Source organism: Ranitomeya variabilis, chromosome 4 (genome assembly GCF_051348905.1).
Source record: "Ranitomeya variabilis isolate aRanVar5 chromosome 4, aRanVar5.hap1, whole genome shotgun sequence".
In the NCBI taxonomy this organism is placed as follows: Eukaryota; Metazoa; Chordata; class Amphibia; order Anura; family Dendrobatidae; genus Ranitomeya; species Ranitomeya variabilis.
This window is the reverse complement of record NC_135235.1, coordinates 367,343,451-367,364,657: the sequence shown is the minus strand read 5'-3', so window position 1 is coordinate 367,364,657 and position 21,207 is coordinate 367,343,451. Positions and strand designations below refer to the sequence as shown.

At 49.0% G+C, this 21,207-nt stretch overlaps 1 protein-coding gene across 1 annotated transcript in view; it reads right to left on the bottom strand.

Annotated features, from left to right (window-relative positions):
• Positions 1 to 17,861, bottom strand: part of DBP (D-box binding PAR bZIP transcription factor) — a 45,742-nt gene extending 27,881 nt beyond the window's left edge. The window contains exons 1-2 of the mRNA XM_077250722.1: positions 16,869 to 17,861; positions 6,070 to 6,402 (exon numbers count right to left, since the gene is read on the bottom strand). Of these exons, the coding sequence (XP_077106837.1) occupies positions 6,070 to 6,402; positions 16,869 to 17,031 (496 nt within the window). The 5' untranslated portion in view covers positions 17,032 to 17,861. The remainder of the gene's footprint in view (positions 1 to 6,069; positions 6,403 to 16,868) is intronic.
• Positions 17,862 to 21,207: the final 3,346 nt, after the last annotated feature.

The following is a 21,207-nucleotide window of genomic DNA, read 5'->3' as shown; positions in this document are numbered from 1 at the left end:
ACTAATTGATGTGAAATCCCAAATTCCTGGGGGGAAATGGGAGGTAGAGAGCGGCTCCGACTGCAGCTTACTGGGGGGAGCGGAGCGCAGTGTGCAGGGATGGGGGGCACGCCATACATACCGGCATGCACGGGGACTAGGCTCACACAGTGTACGGGGGACTACAAGCCCCAGCTACAGGCTCACACAGTGTACGGTGGACTACAACTCCCAGCTACAGGCTCACAGTGCACGGGGGACTACAACCCCCAGCTACATGCTCACACAATGTATGGGGACTACAACCCCCAGCTACAGGCTCACACAGTGTACGGGGACTACAACCCCCAGCTACAGGCTCACACAGTGTACGGGGACTACAAGCCCCAGCTACAGGCTCACACAGTGTACGGGGGACTACAAGCCCCAGCTACAGGCTCACACAGTGTACGGGGACTACAACCCCCAGCTACAGGCTCACACAGTGTACGGGGGACTACAACCCCCAGCTACAGGCTCACACAGTGTATGGGGAACTACAACCCCCAGCTACAGGCTCACACAGTGTACGGGGACTACAACCCCCAGCTACAGGCTCACAGTGTACGGGGGACTACAAGCCCCAGCTACAGGCTCACACAGTGTACGGGGGACTACAAGCCCCAGCTACAGGCTCACACAGTGTACGCGGACTACAACCCCCAGCTACAGGCTCACACAGTGTATGGGGAACTACAACCCCCAGCTACAGGCTCACACAGTGTACAGGGGACTACAACCCCCAGCTACAGGCTCACGTAGTGTACGGAGGACTACAACCCCCAGCTACAGGCTCACACGGGTGTACAGGGGACTACAACCCCCAGCTACAGGCTCACGTAGTGTACAGTGTAAAGCCATGGTCATCTGCAGTGCAATGGAGCAGTCGGTGAAGAGATATGGTCATTACAGTACAGTGGTGTAGTTGTAGAGCCATGGTCAGCTACAGTACAGTGGAGAAGTCGGTGTAGAGCCATGGTCAGCTACAGTATAGTGGCGATCTACAGTACGATGGAGTAGTCGGCCAGAGGCCACAGACATCTCCAATTTGATGGAGATGTCCATGGAGCAGTCGGTCAGGAGCCATGGTCATCTACAGTACGATGGACCGGGCGGTCAGGAGCCATGGTTCTATACAGTACAATGGAGAAGTTGGTGAAGAGCCATGATAATCTACAGTATGATAAACCGGTTAGTGAGGAGCCAGGTATATCTACCATACAGGGGAACGGTTGGTCAGGAGACATGGTAGACACCCCCTTTAAAAAGATGTTTTTAGTGAATTACATACGACTTATTGATCGCTTTTTATTGATTTTTGGGTAAAGCTATGTTCCCACAATGAGCTTTTGGTGAGTGTTTTTACGCTGCATATTTAAAAAAATGAAAAAGTCACATAGCCTATTTTACTTAAAGGGAACCTGTCACCACGTTTTTGGAAGATGGGATAAAAATAGCGTTAAATAGGGGCAGAGGTGGGCGTTACATTAGTGTGTGTGTTATGCGTTTATTACCCACCTAAGTTGCCGAAATAACTTTGCAAAGTCTCCGTTTTCGCCTGTCAATCAGGCTGGTCAGGTCGCATGGGCGTTGTCTTCCCCCAGATTTGGCGTAGTTTTCCGTTGGTGGCGTAGTGGTGTGCGCATGCCCAAAGTCCGGAATCCTCTTCCAGGGGATTTAAAATAGCGTGGTGTTCGTTATTGCATTGGTGATCGGTGGGCGCGGCCATCTTCCTTTGGCCGCGCGTGCGCAGAAGCGGCGCTCTGCTGGCCGCGGCTTCAGGAAAATGGCCGCCGCGATATCCATCTGCGCACGCGCGGCATCCCGCGGCCATTTTCCTGAAGCCGCGGCCAGCAGAGCGCCGCTTCTGCGCACGCGCGGCCAAAGGAAGATGGCCGCGCCCACCGATCACCAATGCAATAACGAACACCGCGCTATTTTAAATCCCCTGGAAGAGGATTCCGGACTTTGGGCATGCGCACACCACTACGCCACCAACGGAAAACTACGCCAAATCTGGGTGAAGACACCACGCCCATGTGACCTGACCAGCCTGATTGACAGGCGAAAACGGAGACTTTGCAAAGTTATTTCGGCAACTTAGGTGGGTAATAAACGCATAACACACACACTAATGTAACGCCCACCTCTGCCCCTATTTAACGCTATTTTTATCCCATCTTCCAAAAACGTGGTGACAGGTTCCCTTTAAGGAGCCCAGAAATGCTGCAGAAAATCTGCAACATCAAGAGCTCATTGTGGGAACAAAGCCCAAGTGCGATGACTTACAATACACCAATGTGGCGTTTGATCCTGCGAGTCTATCTGTGACTGACCGCAGCATTTAAATAGTCCCTCTCCAGGCAGACGCTTTCTGTGTGACACAGCCGGCATCTGCTCCTCAGCCCGCGCACCCCAGTAACTAACATTGCAGGAATCAGGGTCTCCGTCACTACATTCTGCTGCTTTCAGATTAGGTGGCATAAACCTTATGACAAATTCCCCTTTAAGAACTGACTGTTCTTTTGCTGCCTGTTATATTCTGCGCTTTGATAGGCGACATCGGCTGAGAAACACTTCACCAATCTGTGGTTTTAATGTTATGGCTGATAGGTGACATTTTTCAGATTTTGGTCTACATGGCAATAATGTGATCAGCATCTTCAGAAGTGACAGGAGAGCTGCAAACATCTCAGCCCATGTGCAGACATGATGCCAGTCTCACCCACACCTTACACACTGCCAAGTCACCCTGCATCACCCCTGCTACCGGAAGCACAAGGCACACCGTGCAGCAGGCAGATACACGCAGGGTGCCAGCCCAGCATACCCACAGTGTCACACGGCCGTGCCCTCTGCCATCTGTCCTGCCCGCCGCTCTGCCTGTAGATGCCTCACGTGGACTGTGCACTCCTTCTGGCAGCAGGAGGCTTCTTAGTTCTCCCTTCACGTTTCAGACACGAGTGTAAGGAGAAGCAAAGTCTGACGAGGTAATTCAGCAACACAGACGGCCAATTTGTCAGATAAGCCAAACCACCCTGGCCTACTATTCACAGAAACAGGATTCCGTGACCCAATGTAAACCCTGCGAGATAGAATGACAGATTATTCCCAGAATCACATTACTTCTCACCAGTGAATGCAGATTGTTCACATACAGATGGTTTCCATCTATCTGCCCCTCGCTGGATCCAGTTTTACATAAGAATAGCACATGAACTGTGCATTTAGTTATCTGCTAGAACTACATTTCCCAGCAGACCTTGCTTCTCCTCAGTGCTGAAGACCCCCCTCCTCTCCTATGCTTTATGCTTTTTCCCCACATGAGAAATCATCACACTCAGTGTTGAATTCACCCTCATTAGCTGGCTATAGCAGAGCCCAACTCTTCTGCTCGCCTCCACAATGGCAGTGCAGAGTGGCGATTGTTGCATGATGCTGACAGATCAGTGATCGGAAACTGCAAATCCTGCTCCGTTAATGCATATGATAGAAGACAATCCTTTGTTATATGCATCAATAGGTCTGTATTTGCTGTTTCACATCACTGGTCCCTCAGAAGCAAGAAACAAACAAAGCTCAACTAATCTCAGCCCACGTATACAGCCTCATTCTACAGTATATCTCTCCTCTCAGCCCGTCTATGTACATCACCATCCTGCAGTAAATCTTTCCTCCCCTTTATGTACAGCACCATCCTGTAGTATATATTTATTCTTTGCTCATGTACATAATTCCTTATGGAGTATAGCACTCCTCTCAGCCCCTGAAATACAACCCATCCTGCATATCTCTCCTCTTAGCCCCTTTATACAGAGCCATTTCTTGCAGTATATCATTCCTCTCAGCCTCTCTATATTCAGCACCATCCTGCAGTATCTCTTTCCAGACCCAGTGCACATAACTTCCCTGTGCAGTATAGCGATCCTTTCACCCCCTGATTACAATGCATCCAGCCATAAACATTTCCTCTTAGCTTCTCTATAGAGCACCCTCCTGTAGTATATCTTTATTCCCAGGCCCTCTCTATACAGCACCATCCTGCGTATATCTCTCTTAGCCCCTTAATACAGAGCCACCTCTTGCAGTATATCATTCCTCTCAACCTCTCTATATACAGCACCATTGTGCAGTATATCTTTCTTCTCCCCCCCTTTATGTACAGCACCATTCTGCAGAATATCTTTCCTCTGCCCACTATAAATAGCCTCCTTATGCAGTTTAGCTCTTCTCAGCCCCCTGAATATAACCCATCCTCCAGTATATATTTTCTTAGCCTCTCTATACAGAGCACCTCCTGCAGTATATCTTTCCTTCCAGACCCTCTATACACAGCACTTGCAGTATATTTTTCCTCTGCACCCACTGTATATAACTTCCTTATGCAGTAGGTCTCTCTTCTCAGCCCCTGAACACAGCCATTCTGCTGTATATAGCTCTTCTCAGCCCCTCTATATAGAGCCCCCACCAGCAGTATATATTTCTTCTCTTAGCTACCTGTACATGGCCCCCTCCTACATTGTCTCCTCTTAGCCCCTGTATACAGCCTCCTCCTACATTATATTTCTCCTTTTAGCCCCTGTATACACCCCCAGTCTGCAGTACATCACTCCTCTCAGCCCGTCTATGTACATCGCCATCCTGCAGTATATCTTTCCTCCCCTTTATGTACAGCACCATCCTGCGTATATCTATCCTCTTAGCCCCTTTATACAGAGCCATCTCTTGCAGTATATCATTCCTCCCAGCCTCTCTATATACAGCACTATCCCCTGCAGTATACCTTTCCTCTCCAGACCCACTGCACATAACTTCCTTATGCAGTATAGCGCTCCTTTCACCCCTGAATACAATGCATCCTACCATATACATTTCCTCTTAGCCTCTCTATACAGAGCACCCTCCTGCAGTATATCTTTCCTCCCAGCACCTCTATATACAGCACCATCTTGCAGTATATCCGTATATAGCTCCTTTCAGCCCCTCTATATAGAGCCCCTCCTGCAGTATATTTCTTCTCTCAGCTACCTGTATACAACCACTCCTACATTATATTTATCCTCTTAGCCCTATTCTGCAGTACATCACTCCCCTCAGGTACCAGTGAACAGACGCTGTTGCTTCCTGGCCTGAACGCTGCACTGTAATGAATGAGACATCGACCTTTTAGTGACATCCACCATACCAGTAGAACGAAGCATTCTAGGCACATCCCAGAGCACAGGAAGACAGCGAAGACTCACTGCGCCAGATCAAACAGGGCCAGGACAGTGCCAATGGCCCTGTGGACTAAATACAGCCGGAGGATCATCCTTAGGAGAGTGATATGAAAACTGGTGAAATTGGCACAATGAGTGTGTACAATATGGTAAGACCAATTTGTATTTTCAGAATAACCCTTTGACTTACTACAGCATAAAGTCTATTCTAGCTGAATTAGACTATGGCTCCTGTTCAGGTTTTAGGCTTCTCTACCAGAACGCTCCTGGCTGGCACAACATGGCAAACCGTTTACATGTTTGTGGATGGGGCGAGTGTCCTATTGAAATAAAGAGAGCTTTGGACTGTCTCCATTGCTGTGTGCTTGCCAGGGGAACAGTAGCACTCAGCGTTTCCTCCACACTGCCACGGGTATAATTACTGGTAACCGGCTCACTGCAATCCCAGCCCAGTTTTAATAGTCATCTGTCTGGTTACAACTCAAGTTATGGAGAACGCTAAAATCAGATGTCTAGCACATCAAACTGCATCCGACGCTCACAATACATTGCTGTAGTATACACAGCGGTACATCGCAGGGTATACGGCCAAAGCATTGAGCACAAAGGAGTCAGGGATGCGGTTTCGTGGCACAATGTGACCAATGCAACAAATCATCTGAGTCATAAGTCAACAGTGCTAGCATGATTGAGGCTGGTGATTGGCTGCAGCGGTCAAGAGGATGCAACGTCCTCACTGCACACACAATGATCACGAGGCGGGACACCCGGTGTTATGGCAATGGCATTCACAAGGTAATTCATTACAACATAATGGTTCAGTTAGTAATACCTTCTTTGCCATTTGGATGGTCGAATTCGCTATCCATCATGCTCTGCACGGGAGACGAACAGGCGGAGGTAGAAGAGGCGCAGGAGGCTGGGCGACTGAGGTCAACGACTGACTGGTTGGATGGCGGAGGAGTCAAGTTAGCTGGTGAGAAAGGCTGGTGAGGTGGGCTTGACGGTAGACCATTTTCTAGTAAGAACTCATCCAGATCAACATATTCTATTTCATTGTACGGCAAAGTGCGTTCCCATAGAAGGGAGCCGAGGAAAGCACAATGGGCAGGGCGAGGGCCAGACATTTCATCTTCCAGTTTTCTCTCCTTATCTTTTACAATACCTGCAACAAACAAAGAAAAATCAGATGCTTCACAAATTCTTAATACTGCTTCTACAAAGAAGAAATAAAAAGATCCCGAACAATGGCCAACTACAAAGCAATCCATTGCCATGTGGCACAGTGCAGCACACATACAGTCCTGGAATTGCTGATGGGCTAAGGACATACCCAGCTAGCGTGCTCCACCGGCCAGTAGTCGGCAATAATGGTTCTTCTGCAATTTGTCACTTTAAATTTCTCAAAATCAGCACAATAGTTGTAATTTACTTGGAAAGGGGCGTTCAGTAAGTGCCAGGATATGAGGTCATTCAATGATCTCTGGGGGAGGTCTACCTTTAAGATCCCGATCTTTTTCATTTTTTTTGCTACCTCATCAAATAGTAGCCTGATGTAGGCAAAAAGAAGCTGAATCCAATGATGTATCACTTAGATTAAGAGGTGCAGCCGTTCTGACACAATCAGTTTTCAGGTTAGCAATGCAGCAGAGCTGAGAAAGCTAATCCCGCCCACACCAGGCTCCCTATGTACAAAGTCCATAGACAGTGAGCTGCTTATTACAGGAGGGGGCGTGTCAGACTAGCATGCACGCTCTGCTGTGTCCCAGCAATGATAAGCTCCCGGTGCTAAAACAATCAACGCAAGCAAACAAGACCACTGAGCTTGATGAGAGGCATTGACGAAATCTGTGTTTTAATCCCTACCTTGTGCTGTCTTCAGATTACATACCAAAAATCTGCTGACAGATTCCCTTTAAGGGGCCACAGCACTTTTCAGTTTTTCCCTGTGCTGCCGTGTTCCTGGCCACATCCACGTGGCAATAGCAACACTGTAATGGGGAATATCCCTGTGCAGAGAAAGACCTGTGACGGGGACAGTACTGACACCTCTATTTTCCAGATCGGTGGGTCACTTACTGAGCTGCCGACACAGTGTATTGCACGTACCTGGGACCTACAGACGGCCTAGGCTTACATTCCTCTGTACGGGTGAATGTGCCCTTATGGAGCACCGCAGCCTCGCCTAGTAGGAATGCTGCCCCCGCTCCCACCAGTAACCTCCATCATACATCAGATGAAGGTCTGCCTGACATTCGGGATGCCTCCTTACATAACATGTCACTAACTGTAGTAACCACTCCAGGATGGCTAGAGTAGAAATCTGCGGCAGGCGGCCATGAGACCGTGGTGTTGAAAATGTTTTTCGTAACTGGAAACACCATCTGCCTTGTAGAACACCAGAGGCTTCCAGTTTTCCTTCCAGATAATTTTTTCCATGTCGTGGCTAAGTCTGCTGTCAGATTTCAGTATAATGGTTCCTTCAGTGGACATTAGTATGTTATATGACGTCTGTACCTAGAGGGAATGTGTCACCTAATCCGAGAGCAGCATGATGTAGAGACTAGCTGCAGTTCTGATAAAAATCACTTTTACCAGCTGAAGATTGTCACTAGAAGACTACTAGATCTGCTGGTATGTAGTCCAACCACACATCTCCCACCATGTACTGCTACATACTTAGGCAGTTAACTGGTTCATGCAGCTTTACGTGAACACTCGAGCCTTACACTATAGCTGGTCCAAATAACTAAATTGTTACCATCCACCTCTCGTGTCTCCCCTTTTCCTCATAGGTTGTAAGCTTGCGAGCAGGGCCCTCATTCCTACTGGTATCCGTTTGGAACTGTGATTTCTGTTATACTGTAATCTCTATTGTCTGTACAAGTCCCCTCTATGAGTTGTAAAGCGCTAAGGAATATGTTGGCGCTATATAAATAAAAATTATTATTATTATTATTGATTGGCAGCTTTCTGCCTATGCACAGTGTGCACAGAAAGCTGACAATCAGTGGTGTGGTCAGGGTTACACAGGGCTCAGCATTCAGAGCTCTGCTAGGTCTGCACAGAGAAAATAAGGATTTTTACTAAATTGCAGCAAGCAGATCAGTAAGTAATACATCACTGGAATCAGGGTCTCTGCCCCTATATGAGGCTGCACTGCAATGGGGTTCCTTTTTAAGTGTTTCGGTACTTTCACGTGTTGTGGTCATAATGTCACTTACAGAGCTGCTTCTAGTCACCGCTTTATGCCCCAGCTGCCTGTCAGCTCTCGCTCTGCCTTCCATTAACCGGGCACGCATGGATCATAAAGTAGTGTCTTTTGGACAACAAACCAACACCGCTCATCTAAGCAGTGCTGAGCTGGCGCACCACCTGTCCATCACATCCATTCCCACAAGGACTTGGGAGCTCGCAGCCAACACAGCTCATCCATGCTGTATCAGCACTCGGCTCTGCTTAGGAGTGCAGGCACATCGGGCCCAGAGCGCTGTTGCTCGTGCTACTGTGAGCAGCCTATCTGGTCTAAATGTAATAACACGGATGACATAGACAAATATATCACAACACTTTAAGACATGAGTATATGATATTAGACAAGGTAGGTAGCACAGACCAAACAACCGGTGCTGTCCATCACCAACGCCATATATACAAAAATCACATGCATAATGCAAAAAGTAATAAAAAGGGGCACAGAGTCAAGGAGAAATAAGTCGGGTCGTATATGTAAGCACAGTACAGCCCTGTACACAGGCAAAATACCCAAATAGCTATATGTTCAGACCCATCCCCGTGCTCTTACCACAGTACTGGCGTCAGACCTGGACAGCACCGTTGCTGTCCAGGTCTGACGCCAGTACTGTGGTAAGAGCACGGGGATGGGTCTGAACATATAGCTATTTGGGTATTTTGCCTGTGTACAGGGCTGTACTGTGCTTACATATACGACCCGACTTATTTCTCCTTGACTCTGTGCCCCTTTTTATTACTTTTTGCATTATGCATGTGATTTTTGTATATATGGCGTTGGTGATGGACAGCACCGGTTGTTTGGTCTGTGCTACCTACCTTATCTGATATCATATACTCATGTCTTAAAGTGTTGTGATATATTTGTCTATGTCATCCGTGTTATTTAATAAGATTTGATATATTTCTCTGGACATGTACTCCAATTTTTTCTGGTTCATTCTATAGCAGGAGTGTCCTTTTTCAATTACTTGTGTCCCCCCTCTTTTTAGGCTCCCCCACTGGGGTTGTGAGCATGTGGGTGAACTTTAGATGGTTATTTTTCTTCTTGGGTTTGTTTTATTATCTGGTCTAAATGTGCAGCATCTCTAGGCCTGTCTCCCATCAAGCACATTTTGGACGTCATTGCACAGGGAGCTGCCAGCAGGGGATCTTGATGATTTGCGGCACAAGTGCATTCAACATTGCAGAATATTAGTCAGACCACCAGTAATAACCTCACTTATAGCAGCCACAGCTTAAGACCACGTGTACACGAGTATTTGGTAATTTTTTTTACCTCAGTGTTTGTAAGCCAAAACCAGGAGTGGGACAATCAGAGGAAAAGTATAATAGAAACATGCACCACTTCTGTATTATCACCCACTCCTGGTTTTGGCTTACAAATGCTGAGGTAAAATACTGACCAAATTCTGAATGTGTGAATATGGCCTAAGTGTGGGGATTGGGGTATGTGGCGCTCAAACTGGATTCTGAATAAATCAACATTTTTGAAAATGTTTCCATTCAACAGTTGCCGATCATTAACACATCCATGGATCCTGTAATTTCCACCACCTTTCCTTCGTGTTGCTGAGGAGCATATTATTATGGGTTGTTCTCAGCACGTGTTGTGGCTGGTGCTGCCTCCCTCACAATGGCAGGCGATGGAGAAGCATGGCGACCACAGCTCTCTCATCAGCCTCCTATTCAAAAAATGGTCCATGGGAAAGGCACATTGCTCAAGAGCTGAAGGACCAGGGTCATACATCCCACCAACAGATGTCCCAAGAAGAAGAGTATTGTGTGCGCTGTGAGGAACGCGTGCTTCTCTGAAGGACGAGAACCTGCAATACTTATGTAATAGTAAGGGCCACAAAATAACGCACCTGACACATTTGTTAAAACTAAACCAGCCCCCCTTACAAAGGGTTTGGCCACTACTTTTTATTGGTGGCCTAATATCTGATTGGTGAGGGGCAACACCCGGCATCCACGCCGCCGGTCAGCTGTTACCAGCAGTGGCTGGAAGTTCTGGATGCTGTCTTTCTATACTGAAGGGGGCGCTATTCATAGGGGTGGATCTGCAGTACCCGACTGCGACCCCCTATAGTGTGGATGGAACTGCCATGTTCTGGCCACTGTTGGCGTCTGGTGTCGCAGCCCCATCGAAAAGATACTGATGACCTCTCATATGGAAAAGTGATAAGAAAAACATATCGACCAACCTCTAACGTAGACATTTCAACCATAAGGCAAAAATGCAAAGACGTTATATTGAAGGAGAGAAAATCTTGTTCTGGAGAATTCTTGCTACAGATGTAGGTTTCTATTTTACACCATAAAAGTCAAGAGAAGAATTACTGAATCGTTGTCATTTAGGTGACTGAACGTTGTGATGCCGTCTCCTCTGCTCAGATGGAGCCGCACATGACAGGCTGGTAAACACATGCTGCTGTAAACAATGGCCGCAATTATCCAGGAGGAGGCCACATGGCTTGTCCTGTAAGAACCTAGCGCTACACGTGATGGAGCCAGTCACCCAGTCAGGTGTCAGCCATGCAGGACACTGCACTTCCCATCTCACCTGGAATGCTCTCTACCTGCGCCCTGCCCTGTGTGGCTTATGGGCCGAACTCCAAGTCATTGTGCAATGCACCTCTCCTGTGTGCTCCTCACATCCATCACAAGAAGATTCAACACATGTCGTCTTCCTAAACCCAGAAATGTATTATGCCATCATAACAGAGAGTGAATCTGCATATCACACATTACTTCTCACCAGACCCCTGGCACAAGCTATAGCAACGTCTGCAGACCCCTGGCGCAAGCTATGGTGATGTCTGCAGACCCCTGACGCGAGCTATGGTGATGTCTGAAGACCCATGACCCGAGCTATGGTGATGTCTGCAGACCTCTGGCCCAAGCTATGGTGATGTCTGCAGACCCCTGACCCGAGCTATGGTGATGTCTGCAGACCCCTGACGCGAGCTATGGTGATGTCTGCAGACCGCTGGCCCGAGCTATGGTGATGTCTGCAGACCCCTGACCCAAGCTATGGTGATGTCTGCAGACCCCTGGCCCAAGCTATGGTGATGTCTGCAGACCCCTGACCCGAGCTATGGTGATGTCTGCAGACCCCTGACCCAAGCTATGGTGATGTCTGCAGACCCCTGACCCAAGCTATGGTGATGTCTGCAGACCCCTGGCCCGAGCTATGGTGATGTCTGCAGACCGCTGGACCGAGCTATGGTGATGTCTGCAGACCGCTGGACCGAGCTATGGTGATGTCTGCAGACCGCTGGACCGAACTATGGTGATGTATGCAGACCGCTGGCCCGAGCTATGGTGATGTCTGCAGACCCCTGGCCCAAGCTATGGTGATGTCTGCAGACCCCTGGCCCAAGCTATGGTGATGTCTGCAGACCCATGACCCGAGCTATGGTGATGTCTGAAGACCCATGACCCGAGCTATGGTGATGTCTGCAGACCTCTGGCCCAAGCTATGGTGATGTCTGCAGACCCCTGGCCCAAGCTATGGTGATGTCTGCAGACCCCTGACCCGAGCTATGGTGATGTCTGCAGACCGCTGGCCCGAGCTATGGTGATGTCTGCAGACCCCTGGCCCAAGCTATGGTGATGTCTGCAGACCCATGACCCGAGCTATGGTGATGTCTGCAGACCCCTGGCCCAAGCTATGGTGATGTCTGCAGACCCCTGGCCCGAGCTATGGTGATGTCTGCAGACCCCTGACCCAAGCTATGGTGATGTCTGCAGACCCCTGGCCCAAGCTATGGTGATGTCTGCAGACCCCTGGCCCAAGCTATGGTGATGTCTGCAGACCCCTGGCCCAAGCTATGGTGATGTCTGCAGACCCCTGGCCCAAGCTATGGTGATGTCTGCAGACCCCTGGACCGAGCTATGGTGATGTATGCAGACCGCTGGACCGAGCTATGGTGATGTCTGCAGACCGCTGGACCGAGCTATGGTGATGTCTGCAGACCCCTGGCCCCAGCTATGGTGATGTCTGCAGACCCCTGGCCCCAGCTACGGTGATGTCTGCAGACCCCTGGCCCAAGCTATGGTGATGTCTGCAGACCCCTGGCCCGAGCTATGGTGATGTCTGCAGACCCCTGACCCGAGCTATGGTGATGTCTGCAGACCCCTGACCCGAGCTATGGTGATGTCTGCAAACCGCTGGCTCGAGCAATGGTGATGTCTGCAGACCGCTGGCCCGAGCTATGGTGATGTCTGCAGACCCCTAACCCAAGCTATGGTGATGTCTGCAGACCCCTGGCCCAAGCTATGGTGATGTCTGCAGACCCCTGGCCCAAGCTATGGTGATGTCTGCAGATCCCTGGCCCGAGCTATGGTGATGTCTGATTTTACTGCTCAATGGCTAAATTCTCGCTTAACAATTTCTAACATTTGATCGGATCCAGTAGTGTTACACCCAGTGCTCATTTGAGAGTTTTTTGGTCTGAGTTTCATCATTGTTTTGGATCCGATTTTTACTTTGGTCATAGTGTCAGTTTTTACCATCCGGTTTGCTCGTAAAAAATTAGGAAAAGTGTGGTGGTATCTCAGGCTTCTCTGATCAGCCCTTAAATCTGCATTGGCAAGTTTATCCGTGACTTTGGAAATGTCTCTGTGACATAGTGCGGACCTCTCGGCCCATACATGGACATGTGAACACCCCGATAGACATGGTATGAGAGCCATCTGCGAAAAACATGGATCAAACTGGTGAGAAACTGATGTGTGAACGAGCAAATCCCAAAATTATTTGGATAATGTGAAGTATTCTGTCTGCTGGTTGTTTCTGAATGACATAACACAGTGATGCAGCATCCATCCAGTGGTGGTGGAAATGTAGGCCAGGCTGGTGCATTCTGCCTGCAGTGCAGATTTATACTCATTATTTTCAGGGTACGTGCACATGTTGAGTAACATTTCAGCATGTCTTGGCAGGAAAAACGCAGCTTCATTCTCCCTCTGCGTCTGACTTCTCACTATTTTGCACTGCTGTACCCGAACGGTGAAGATTTTCAGAGCGCTCACTGCCGGGAACGGAGAAGCAGTGGATCAAGGAGGAGCAGTATTTTTTTTTTAATGTGAGACCCATTATACCGAATGGCGGACTATGTGGGGGCCATTATACCGAATGGCGGACTATGTGGGGGCCATTATACCGAATGGCGGACTATGTGGGGGCCATTATACCGAATGGCGGACTATGTGGGGGCCATTATACCGAATGGCGGACTATGTGGGGGCCATTATACCGAATGGCGGACTATGTGGGGGCCATTATACCGAATGGCGGACTATGTGGGGGCCATTATACCGAATGGCGGACTATGTGGGGGCCATTATACCGAATGGCGGACTATGTGGGGGCCATTATACTGAATGGCGGACTATGTGGGGGCCATTATACCGAATGGCGGACTACGTGGGGGCCATTATACCGAATGGCGGACTACGTGGGGGCCATTATACCGAATGGCAGACTGCGTGGGGGCCATTATACCGAATGGCGGACTACGTGGGGGCCATTATACCGAATGGAGGACTACGTGGGGGCCATTATACCGAATGGCGGACTATGCGGGGGCCACTATCCTGAACAGAGTACATGAGGGCCATTATACTGCATGGAGGACTATGTGGGGGACATTATACTGTATGGTGGCCATTATTCTGTATGGAAGACTATGTGAGGCCCATTAGACTATATGAAGGGTTGTGTGGGGATCACAGCTGGCCATCATAAGGAGGGGGTACAGTAGGGTCGTGTGGAGGGGACTGTGGAAGAATTCACTGTGGGGATATCATTATGTTTGGTGGGCACTTTTGTTAGCATCATACTTTATGGGGGCAATGAAAGGGCAATCTGTGGGCTTCAATAGGAGGAAATAGGAGGAAAATTACTCTGAAAGGGAATCAAAGTTGTGAGATTGCCAAATATTAAGTTTTTTGGGGGGGTCGGGGAGTGGGGGCCCAATTAGAACATTTTCTATGGGACCATATGACTTATCTGTATGCCCGTCAGTGCTCTGGTCATGTGATATGACTCAACATATATTACTTAGCATGTTCATGTTCAAGTTCATTCTCTGTCCTCCGGAGTACATGCCAGCGCAAGGCAATATTGCCTTGCACAGGCGTGTACTCCGGAGGACAGAGAATGAACTTCAATCCAATATTGCGGCCAGCATGCAGCCAGCGGGTAAGGAAAGTGTGAATCAAACACCTGAAAACCCCGCCCATATGACCCAAAACTGGTCCCGCCAAATTCAGGTGACATGTTCCCTTTAAGCCAATAACTCAGCCCAGCGGCTTATGTCATCAGCCCGGGCAATTCTGTGTGGCTTAGGCTACTTTCACACTAGCGTCGGTACGGGGCCGTCGCGCTGCATCGGCCCGATGTACCGACGCATACTGTGCAAGCGCCGCACAACGGGGGCAGCGGATGCTGTTTTTCCACGCATCCGCTGCCCCATTATGAGGTGCAGGGAGGTGGGGGCGGAGTTCCGGCCGCGCATGCACGGTAGGAAATGGCGGACCGTTGGCACAAAAAAAGTTACATGTAACGTTTTTTGCTGCCGGCGGTCCGCCACAACACGACGCAACCGTCGCACGACGGTTGCAACGTGTGTCAATACGTCGCAATGCGTCGGCAATGTTAGTCTATGGGGAAAAAAAGCATCCTGCAGAAAACTTTGCAGGATGCGTTTTTTCGCCAAAACGACGCATTGCGACGTATGCAAAAAAACGCTAGTGTGAAAGTAGCCTAAGTTGTTGGCTGCAGCGCTACCAATGTGACGTCAGAGCCCCGTCATTAACAGACAGAGGGTGCGGCGGTGGGGGCTCAGCAATGGACCGGAGGAGGGTGATGGGCACAGAGCTCTCATCGCTCCCATTATGAAACAGCAACATTCAATGTACTGGGGTGAAGTAGCACCGACCAATTCAATAGTCCGGGATCAATTCTGGTCCTCCATGACAGCTTTATGTGTCGCCCTGGGCTCCTCTACCTCTTACTAGGCATTGCAACACCATGAGGTCGCAGCCAGATTCGTAGTGACTAGGTGTCATGAAGTCACGGGGCCAGGTACATAGCCAGAAGTGAAGAGCGGCTGCCGCGGGGGACAGGACAACACATGACGTCACTAGCTCCGCTGCCCAATGTGCTCAGAGTGGAGGCATCTCCTGATCTATCTTGTTCATCAACAGCGTTGGGTTATGGAGCTTTCCTTTTCCTCCATCTCGATTTTATCAGGAACTCCGAATCTGCTTGTACAGGTGGCAATATACGATGACAGCGCAGACGTATGGCAGAATCGGCCTTCACACGACTAGACCGTATTAACCGCTGCCAAATTTAGCAGATACGATTATAACAAATGATAAATATTCGGAATATTGGACTGTTAGCATTTTAAGTGGTTTATCGTTACAATTTCTGCAAAACCCATCATATTTACCAGCTCCAAAGTATCCAAGAAATCCTACACTGGAGCAATCACCATGAGATACACAGAGAATAGAGACCACCGACACGTGGGAGAGACCAGCAAACTGTCTATCCACAGAGAATGGTGCACGCAGGATCAGTCATGATTGGCCAGGTACTGATGGTCTGTAGGCCCAATGGTGGACATATCATTGGAGCCACCTGAGGGCCACTATCACCTGCATAATGGGCTGCAAGGGCCTATACTCTGCTCTTACACAGGGGCCCCTGACGTCTGTGCCCACCAGTGAACAGTCTACGGGGGTGACGGGAACGAACCCGAACAGCGAGAATTCAATGCTCGATACAATCATTCCACTGGAGCAGATCTGGAGAAGTGAATGTGCAGCCCCCTCTAATGTCAGCCATAGCCATGGGGATGAGGAGTCACACGCTGAGAGAATGGCTGCTGGAACACTCCGGGAAGAGGCAGGAACGTGAGGACGGCGCACAAGAACTTACTAAGGGAGGATGGAAAACAAAGCAATGGTGCAAAACATCAACATAAACAAGAAGGTTCCACACAAACACACAAGTCACTGCCGGAGACATGGAGAGAGATAACGTATAGGTAACAGAGGGATACAGATAGACAGACAGATAGAAAGATAATAGATAGATAGATAGATAGATAGATAGATAGATAGATAGATAGATAGATAGATAATAGAGAGATACCGGTAGATAGATAATAGATAGATCATAGACAGATAATGTATAGTTAGATAATGGATAGATAATAGATAGATACACAGATAATAGATAGCTGATAGATAATAGATATGTGATGGCTATATATAAATAGATAGATAACAGATTCTATAGGCAGAATGTACAGACACACACGGGTCGGTGAGGGCTGAGCTGCCCGGCGCACTTACAGTTGGACAGCTCCTTGGCCCTGCGCTCCTGCCCCTTGATGGGCCCTTGCAGCAGGCTCTTCAGGCTCACCATCCCCGCCCCTGCGGCCCCTATAGGGGGTGTGGGCTGCAGCTGTCCCTGCAGCTTCTCGGTGCCCGCCAGCTGGGCTGTTGGCCGCGCCATCTTCTCCTGACGGTCGGAGCCTCCTCTGCACCGGATCCGCTGCTGGAGATTGTTCCTGACCACACGATCTTGCAGGAGATAACTGAGAGGAGAGTCCGGGGGTCTCCGGGGGTCGCTCAGCAGGCGGGCAGCAGGCACAGGACGCGCTGGGGTTCCCCCATTTCCTGATGAATGGGGCAGTGTTGGGGTCTTGCGTCCTTCTCCTCCACCGCGGTGACAGCACAGGGGGCTCTGGCAGCAGCTACATCCATGTACGGCGCAGCCCGGAGCTGTGTGTGTCCGGACCCCGGTCTCTCTTTCCGTCCCCGGTCCGCCCTCGCTCCGCTGCTGTCACCGCCGTCTGCCCCGCTGTGTTTGTGTTTTCCAAGTTTCTCTGGGATAGTCATGTGGCAGTGACATGGGGAGAGGCAGGTGGACCCTGACCTATTTTTGTCCAATCACAGTCGGGGCAGGAGGGGCTTGACCCAGTTATAGCCAATGAGCTGCGTGGGTGGGCGTGGCGCCGAGGGTTAGGTACACATGGCCGGGCATGTGTCACCTGGCTGTTCACTCTGAGCCGCTGATTATCTATGTGCGGCAGCTCCGGGCACATGCAGCCTGTCAGTGGCCGGCAGCCAGCGCTCCGCGGCCATCACTGCTCCTGCACTGCAGCGTCTAGGGGATGTGCACCTCCGCGTCTACTCCGCTGCGGGGGCGTGTCCTCCATCTAGCTGTGTTGACTGACAGCTGGTCACGTGGCACGGTGCTGTCATGGAGCCATATGTGACTGCTGCAGTGATGGCAGCGCTCCGGGGAGGCGCTCTCCAGCAATGGCCGCCCGTCCGCTCTCCTCAGCCCTGCTCCTCCGTGAGGAGATTCATTACAGGCTGTCAGTCACACTGAGTGATGGCTCCTTATCAGCCCTGTCTCCGGGTAATGAATATTCATGTGGTGACGTCACTGACACGCATCTGGTACCGCCGTGCTGTGCACGGACCCGAGACCTCAGGGGGATGACGCACATGCGCAGTACGGTTCCCTGGGCTGCAGCATCTCTCCTGTTTCCTGTGTGCACGGAGCCCTGAGGCGATGCTGCGGCAATGTGATCAGTCCAATAGGTCTGTGTCATACAAGGATCAAACACCGTGTGTGCTTATCAGCATGGACCAATCACCATGAAGCCCTGCCACATAACATACCATGGCTCCGTGTACAGGTGCATCACACAAAATTAGAATACCATCAAAAAGTGAATTTATTTCTGTTCTTCAATACAAAAAGTGAAACTCATATATAGAGTCATTACACATAGAGTGATCTATTTCAAGTGTTTATTTCTGTTAATGTTGATGATTATGGCTTACAGCCAATGAAAACCCAAAAGTCATTATCTCAGTAAATTAGAATACTTTATAACACCAGGTTGAAAAATGATTTTAAAATGCGAAATGTTGGTCTACATAAATGTATGTTCAGTAAATGCACTCAATACTTGGCCGGGCCTCCTTTTGCATCAATTACTGCATTAATGCGACGTGGCATGGAGACGATCAGCCTGTAGCACTGCTGCGGTGCTATGGAAGCCCAGGTTGCTTTGATAGCAGCCTTCAGCTCGTCTGCATTGTTGGGTCTGCTGTCTCTCATCTTCCTGTTTACAATACCCTATAGATTCTCTATGTTATTAAGGTCAGGTGAGTTTGCTGGCCAATCAAGCAGTGATACTGTTGTTTTTAAACCAGGTATTGGTACTTTTCGCAGTGTGGACAGGTGACAAGTCCTGCTGGAGAATGAAATTTCCATCTCCAAAAGCTTGTCAGCAGAGGGAAGCAGGAAATGCTCTAAAATTTCCTGGTAGACGGCTGCGCTGACTTTGGTCTTGATAAAACACAGTGGACCAGGTACAGACTAGGCCTGGTATTTGAAATCACACAGGTCCATGTTGTCCCCATCCCCATGAACCAGATGGGACATATTACTAATATTATCCAGGATGGAGGAAAGAAAAATGTTCTACAAGACCAATATTTCTAACTAGATGGTAGCCCGATTCTAACGCATCGGGTATTCTAGAATATGTATGTAGTTTATTTATGAAGATTTTAGAATAATACATTGAATACACAGGATTTGGCCAGCCACGATCAATTAGCGAAGCGTGGTTCAAATCCCACGCCAATTCACGGCCGGACTGCGCCTGTCGCTGATTGTTTGCGGCTGGCCACGTAGTATATAACAGCCACGTAGTATATAACAGCCCACGTAGTAAATAGCACAGCCACGTAGTACATAGCACAGCCACATAGTATATTGCACAGCCACGTAGTATATAGCACAGCCCACGGAGTATATAGCACAGCCTATGGACTATATAGAACAGCCCACGGAGTATATAACACAGTCCATGGAGTATATAGCACACCCACGTAGTATATAGCACAGCCCACGGAGTGTATAACAGCCCACATAGCATATAACACTGCCACGTAGTTTATAACAACCCACGTAGCATATAACACAGCTCACATAGTATATAATAGCCCACGCACGCAGTATATAACACAGCCCACGTAGTGTATAACACAGCCAATATAGTGTATAACACAGGCCACGTAGTGTATCACACAGGCCACATAGTATATAACAGCCCACATAGTGTATAGCACAGCCCACGTAGTGTATAGCACAGCCACGTAGTATATTGCACTGCCACGTAGTATATTGCACCACCCACGTAGTATATTGCACAGCCCACGTAGTATATTGCACAGCCCACGTGGTATATAACACACCCCACGTAGTATATTGCACAGCCCACTTAGTATATTGCACAGGCCACGTAGTATATTCCACAGGCCAAGTAGTAAATTGCACAGCCCACGTAGTTTATTGCACAGCCCACGTAGTGTATTGCACAGCCCACGTAGTATATTGCACAGCCCACGTAGTATATAGCACAGCCCACGTAGTATATAGCACAGCCCACGTAATATATTGCACAGCCCACGTAGTATATTGCACAGCCCACGTAGTATATAACACAGCTACGTAGTATATTACACAGCCCACGTAGTATATTGCACAGCCCACGTAGTGTATTGCACAGCCCACGTAGTATATTGCACAGCCCACGTAGTATATAGCACAGCCCACGTAGTATATAGCACAGCCCACGTAATATATTGCACAGCCTACGTAGTATATTGCACAGCCCACGTAGTATATAACACAGCTACGTAGTATATTACACAGCCCACATAGTATATTGCACAGCCCACGTAGTATATAGCACAGCCCATGTAGTATATTGCACAGCCCACATAGTATATTGCACAGCCCACATAGTATATAGCAATGTGGGCATCATATCCCTGTTAAAAAAAAGAATTAAAATAAAAAATAGTTATATACTCACCTTCCGTTAGCCCCCGGATCCAGGCGAAGCGTTTACAGATGCTCCTCGCGCGCTCCGGTCCCAAGAGTGCATTGCGGTCTCGCGAGATCGCACTGCATGGAGCGGTCACCGGAGCGTCGCGAGGAGCGGGAAAGGCCTGTTCTGGGTCCGAGGGGCCGATGGACGGTGAGTATATAACTATTTTTTATTTTTTTAATTATTTTTAACATTAGATCTTTATACTATTGATGCTGCATAGGCAGCATCAATAGTAAAAAGTTGGTCACACAGGGTTAATAGCAGCGTTAACGGAGTGCATTACACCGCGGCATAACGCAGTTCATTAACGCTGCCATTAACCCTGTGTGAGCGCTGACCGGAGGGGAGTATGGAGCGGGTACTGACTGCGGGGAGTAAGGAGCGGCCATTTTGCCGCCAGACTGTGCCCGTCGCTGATTGGTCGTGGCTGACCAATCAGCAACTTGGGATTTCCGTTACAGACAGACAGAAGGACAGACAGAAAGACGGAAGTGACCCTTAGACAATTATATAGTAGACTAGATGGTGGCCTGATTCTAACGCATCGGGTATTCTAGAATATGCATGTCCACGTAGTATATTGCCCAGCCACGTAGTATATTGCCCAGTTACATAGTATATTGCCCAGTGACGTAGTATATTGCCCAGTTACGTAGTATATTTTACAGTGACGTAGTATATTGCCCAGTTACGTAGTATATTGCCCGGCAAGCATAGTATATTGCCCAGCCACGTAGTATATTGCCCAGTTACGTAGTATATTGCCC